We start from the raw sequence: 6400 nt of genomic DNA, 5'->3' as shown, positions 1-6400 counted from the left end.
TGGGCTACAGCCTACAATCAACTCGAGAAAATTAGGAGACCGATCGATCGAGTTTGTTGCCTGTCGAGCAGAGACGAGGAACTCGGGGGAGATGGGGGCGGGCGCTCGCGCGGCACGCCCAAACCCTAGCTTGGTACTCCGTTCTCGAAGACGATTTGACCATTGGTGGAGGACGGACTGCCGGAAGGCATCGATGAACGGTGAGCCACAAGAGTGTTGGCGCACGGCGGGGCCACTACTCCGCCGGGGAAGGCGGGCAAGGGTCACGTAGGATCGAAAGTGCAAGCGCCCAGGCCGCGTCTCCTCCTGTGAAAATTTCATTCCGGCTCCGGTAGGCGGTGGCTCTTCAGCCGTGCCAGCAACATTTCCACACAAAGCCACGACCAAGAGGCCACTAGCACCAAACTGTAAAAGAGGCTACCACGGCACACGATAATTAGGTAAGTCATTCTCTGCAATTTAATGAAAAGTTATGCAATTTAACATTGGTTGTGTCGATTCAAATTATGTTTGTTCAAATTTCAAAGTTGAGCATATTGTGATAGATAGATATGTGATACTTGGGATTTTTGGAAGGCCAAAATATACTTTAGCTTACAATGTGCCCGGGCTTTAGCAATTCGCTAACTCCGCCACTGCTTGACACCTCGCCTTACGTCTACCACCGCTGGTTGTCGGCGCCGCTGTTGAGTTGCCGGAACCAGAGCGAGGCCTCCGTCAAACCCAAAATAGGAAAGGCACCTTTGCACACGAGCCGTTGAATCGGGCCACCGCAAGCGGCTGGACCAAGACTTTTTGGCGCGACAGCCGGGGATCATCCGCAAAGACAGATCTACACAAGACTTTGTGACTTTGTGGCCAAGACATTTTTATTCTTATTTCTTCTGTTGTTATTTTAAAGAACCGAATTAACCATATACAAAAGCAAAATGTCAACCCTAAGTTTTAACGTATAAACAAATTCACAGAGCTAAAGCTAAAGACCTGGCAGTGACATGTATTTACCGACGTCTACAACTGGTATATGCTCTTCAATTTTTCTACATCATTTTCACATCATTTTTTTTCTCTATATTTAATACACACCTCTGAAATTCTCATGCTTAAATTTGGTGACCTTTTGAGTTGCTTTGCTAATTTTAAAGCATTAACTTATTTTTCAGCCATTAAAAAGGGGGAATCGCTCTTCGGTTCAACATAGCGTGCAGTCGAGCTTGGAAATGAATGAAACTTGACGGAAAATTTAAGAGCATGCAGACAGCACCTTCATGAGACTCTTGTTGGGAGTGGTAAAAATTTAAGAGCGTTACTGAAAAACTTGATGCACTCTATGTACAAGCTGAACACTCTCCGATGAAATATCAGAGTTTCGAACGAAAACCACCGCGTATCACACACAACTCAATTTTTCTACATCATTTCGACCTCAAACTTTTTTTTCATGTTTAATACATAACACTGAAAGTCCCGTGCCCAAAATTTGGACTATTCTGGTTTTAGTAAATATGATTCTTTCAAGCATTTTTCTTACTTACTAAGTATATATTTGGCGAGCGCTCGAGTATGTCCGCCACTGCTAACTTCTGTAAATTTTAGAAAAAATCAGTGCGGGTCAATGAAATATTGTTGTGGCCGCCAAACTTTTGCACACCACTGATGCATGACAAACCAGGGCATGAGTTTGTTGCCCGCCACTACTGCTTTTATCCCGTGACTAAATTTGTAAAAAAAAATATGAGTTGTAGGTGGTCATTTTGGCCTGCCACTGCTGTCTACGTAGCAGTAACTGGCAACCTTTCTTTACCCGCTACAGCTACTTTTATGATTGTATGAAGTATAAACATTTTTTCCAGACAAATGATAACATTTTAATTTGTGAGTAGAAAATGATAACATTTAAGTATTTTCGCCGGACTGTATCGAAAAAATAATCTTTCCCAGGAAATAAAAACAAAACCTTTTTTAAATGGAAATGCCAGAAGAAGAAAGGAAATGATATGCAGGACAAGCCCAGAAGCGTAAACAAGAGCAGCCGACGTTAGCCCACCTTGATCGAACGAGCCCTTTACCCAGCCCACACTAAAAGCGATTACAGACGAGCCCGCTTGAGCCCGTCTTGATAGAACGAGCGAGCCCTTACCCAGCCCAAATCGACGAACTGGGTCTACCCACCCGCCGCCCGCCCGCAGACCCAATTCGATGCCCTAATCGTGCCCGGAATCGCCCCTCCCCGGCCCCCGCAAGGCTCCCCCGGCGATCTCCGTCTCAGGTGACCCCTCCGCCTTGATTTCTCCTGCAATTCCTCGATCCGGGCTACTCATGCGCGTTTAATCTTACGATTTGGGGTCTCTAGAGCCCACAATCGATGCGATCCGTCAGTATTTCCCCGCCCCAAATGTGTAGGATTTGGGGGGAGTTCTTGCGCCGATTTCTGTATCCCGAGCGCCATCTTACCTGCAGATCTTGTGTTTTCGTAGCTGTTTAGCCTGTTCAGTTCGATGTAGCTGTATGCTAGGTTGCTAGTAGCAGGCAAGACTAAAAAAAATAAATCATGTTTACTGTGCAGCCATGGAGATGGAGCATGCTGTGATCCAGCAGCAGGTCGTGGAGTATCCCGAGGAGCATGAGGTGGAGGTGGACGTGGACAACATCATGAAGACGGAGGTGGCGTACGGTTCGGGGGTTCACAGCACTGCGTTCAGGTACAAGCACAAGAAGAGGTCCAAGGTCTGGGAGGAGTACAAGCCCATTTTCCTCAACGGCAAGGTCCAGTTCGCCGAGTGCCTCTACTGCCACAACCGGCTCAGCTGCAAGGACTCCAACGGCACGAGCCACCTGTGGCGGCACCAGAAGATCTGCCCGGCCAAGTCGGAGGCAGCGGCGGAGGGGCAACAGAAGGATTCCTACTTCCCATATGGTACGCTCCGGTTCTGCCTCGTAGTGTGTTCACGGCGTTGAGTTGAGTTTACTCTTTAGCATGCTCTGTGTAGCTTAGGGTCTGGACACATTGATATAACATTGTCAGAACAGTTGACCTCTGGCATACAACTGATGAACGACTCACATTTTGTGCACAGTTTTGGTGAATGGAGACGGTCCAGTGTCACCAATTGACCCGGTCAATCAGATTATTTCGGAGACGCTTGATGACATCGGCTCAGCAACTCCAAGCAGATTCAAGTCGAAGGTGTGGAAGGAGTTTACACCCATTTATGTTGAGGGGAAACTCCAGGCTGCAGACTGCATTCACTGCCAAAAACGTCTCAGCGCAAATAAGTTTGGAGGGAGAAGCCACCTTAGTCGACATCTCCTAACCTGCCCAGGACGGCTTGAAAGTCTCCACAATCATCATAAGTTTTTGTTTGAGCCTTCGAGTGCACCTAGTTTCAACTCCAGGGCGAATGATGAGCTCTCGCCTGCCTTGACAAATGGGAAGGTTCAAATTGCAGAATACGCTAACAAGCTCCCCAGGATTAGTCCCTCTGGTGACACCATCCACACAATCCAGCCCATTCAAATGGTGCCAGCACACCCACCACCAACATCAGATGGTGCAAGCCTGAAGAAGCAGAGGACCTCATTCACGAACATTTCAACTGACAAGAGCGCCGGGAAGTTTTGTCAAGAAACATCTTACCAAGAGCTAGCCAAAATGATAATTCTACATGCTTATCCTTTTTCAGTTGTGGAGCATGAAGAAATGAGAAGAGTTATTAAGAATCTCAACCCTATAGTTGGCATGGTTTCTCATAATGATATGAAAGATCATTGCACTGCTTTATTTCAGAAGGAGAAGGTAAATATTAAGGATGTACTTGCACTTTCCTGCCGACGTGTGTCTCTGTCAGCAAGCATCTGGACTCCTGATGGACCTGAGCCAACAGTAAATTACCTCTGTTTGACAGCACATTTTGTTGGTGATGACTGGAAGGTTCACAGAGTAATAATCAAATTTGGCATGTTTTGGTCCTCACCTACTAATTTGGAGAGGATAATACACTGCAAGGAGGCTTCTGTCCCGGAGTCTGAAAGTGGATCGTACAACGTCATGTGGGATGCAATTAGAGACTGGAATCTTGATCAGAAGATTTTGAGCTTGACTTCTGTTGGTGATGTTAGGAACAATGCAAATACCGTTAAGCTAAAGGAAATGCTCATAGAAAAGAAGTGCCTTCCTATTCAAGGCAAGCTATACAACATTGCTTGTCTGGACGACATCTTAAATAGTGTTGTCTCCGCAGGGCAAGCAGATATACTTCGATTTGTTGGTGACGCAGTAATGGAATTTTTTGTGGCACATGCATCTTCACCTTCAGCCCAACAGCAGCTTCTGGAAGTCATTTCACAGATGAGTTTGAAGTGTCCACAAGAAGATGCTAAGTGGTGGCACAAATTTTATTTTAGGCTTGAAGTTCTTTTGCATTTCAAGAAGTCATTTCCTTCTGAAGAAGTGCTGAATCTAGAAGATATGAATGTTGCTGAGTCTATTTGCAAGATTTTGAGGATGTTTTATCGTGTCATTGAAGTAATATCTTGCCCTAGCTCTATCACAGCAAATATATACTTTAATGAGGTTTGGAAAGTGAGGACGGTGTTGCAAGAAGAAGCATCAAATGGTAATGGAGAATTTTCCAGAATGGTTATGGAGATGCAGGAAGCGTTCCATGGGTATTGGCAAAATACGTACTTGTGGTTGTCAATACCTGTTGTTCTGGATCCTAGATTTAAAATCGGTTTCATTGAGTTTCGTCTGAAGCGAGCTTTTGGCACAAATTCCGAGAGCTACTTATCTGACATACGTGAAACAGTCCGCGAACTCTTCAATGAATACTGCAACCCTACAGATCTGCCAAGTGCAGCTTCAAATAGTGCAGCTTTGGATGCGGATAATGATTTATTGGAAGATTGGGATCAGCATCTCAATGAACAAGCAAGTTGTCAGATATCTACAGAACTTGATGACTACCTTGAAGAGGGTCTAGTTCCAAGAAAGGATGAGTTTGACATTCTAAACTGGTGGATGAATCATACCACAAAGTACCCAACGCTAGCAGCTATGGCACAGGACATATTAGCTATGCCAGCTTCTGCTGTCCAATCTGAAGCAGCATTCAACAGCAGCGGACCGGTAATTCCAAAGCACTACAGCACATTGAACATCAAGACTATTGAAGCACTTGTGTGTGCTCGAGACTGGATGAGATAAAATGGTAAGGTCCTATGCACTCCACTATCATAGCTAGTGATGCTGTGATTAAGCTCGTGAGAGTTTCTTCTTTTTTGCCAGACATCCATATTTTCTGTATGGGAATCATCAATCATAGTACTTGCTGATAGGATAGTATTTCATATTTGGGAGAATCTTAAAACCTACAACCTTCTGACTGAAGGTGTAAAAGTTTAGACTTTCACATGTTCACGCCATGTTAAAAGCTACCGTAAGCCAGTCCTTGTCAAAATAGAACCTCACCATTTGGTCAACGATATTATCGATACGCCTTGCACTTGGTCTCTTCATGCATCTACGCTTTATGTTTTGTTGCCTATACCGAGCATGCACTTTGTACTAGAAACAACTCCATTCATCATCATATCTTTGCTTATTGCCAGGGCAATTGTACATGGAAAGCCCAGCTTACTGGAATACCGCCTAGTAGATCAGTGCTCTGGTGCTAGCTCATAAGAGTGAAGAGTTTATGATGGCGTGAAGAAGGCTCGGAGAATTCTCGCCCCAATGTACCTGTGCCATATGCTGCTACAGTTCTGAACGATGAAGATGCCGATTTGTTTCAGACATCTGTGTAGGTCGTTTTCGACCAAAGACCGGTCGCCAGCCGCGCCGATGATGACCAGCTTGGTGGCTGCTGTTGACATGCCCTGCTTCCTTTCTTGTGGAGACGTGTTCATCGGCATGTAATTTTTGTACATATCGACTTCGTGCTATTTGGTCGCTGTAAGACGCCTCGCCTATGCAGCTAGTGGGTGGAGTTGTGGGTTTCTGAATGTGCTGGGAATATGGGTGTATTGATGTCAGCATAAGAATGTCATGGGAAAGTATCTAGTGCTCCCAGACCTAGGGTGCTCCCGGTGCTCCGATGCGGAAAACATTTTTTAAAATGTTTAAAAAATTCTGAAAAAAAATGCAGCACATCGATGGAACATCGATGTCTCTTGTCAGAAAATTTCAAATCAAAATTTGAAATATTGTTTGAGATATAAAAATGGCAAATTTGACATCAATGTGATAATGGGCCAAAACTAATGCGGCCACGACGTCAACTATGGCACCGACTTTCCGTGGCGGCACAGGAATCACCATGCACCGTGCTTTTCATGTCGAGACAGTGCCATACACTAATCGGACCCGCATGGTCATCTGCTCTCCCAGCGAAGCGCGCGA

At 45.2% G+C, this 6400-nt stretch overlaps 1 protein-coding gene across 1 annotated transcript; it reads left to right on the top strand.

The window, feature by feature from the left end:
* Positions 1–2128: 2128 nt before the first annotated feature.
* Positions 2129–6057, top strand: LOC125539788 (zinc finger BED domain-containing protein RICESLEEPER 1-like). Its single transcript, XM_048703303.1, has 4 exons — positions 2129–2269; positions 2567–2917; positions 3078–5210; positions 5611–6057. The coding sequence occupies exons 2-3, from the start codon at positions 2569–2571 to the stop codon at positions 5204–5206; spliced, it is 2478 nt and encodes an 825-aa protein (XP_048559260.1). The 5' UTR covers positions 2129–2269; positions 2567–2568; the 3' UTR covers positions 5207–5210; positions 5611–6057.
* Positions 6058–6400: the final 343 nt, after the last annotated feature.

This window comes from Triticum urartu, chromosome 2, assembly GCF_003073215.2.
Source record: "Triticum urartu cultivar G1812 chromosome 2, Tu2.1, whole genome shotgun sequence".
Classification (NCBI taxonomy): Eukaryota; Viridiplantae; Streptophyta; class Magnoliopsida; order Poales; family Poaceae; genus Triticum; species Triticum urartu.
This window is presented reverse-complemented; position numbering and strand designations above follow the sequence as displayed.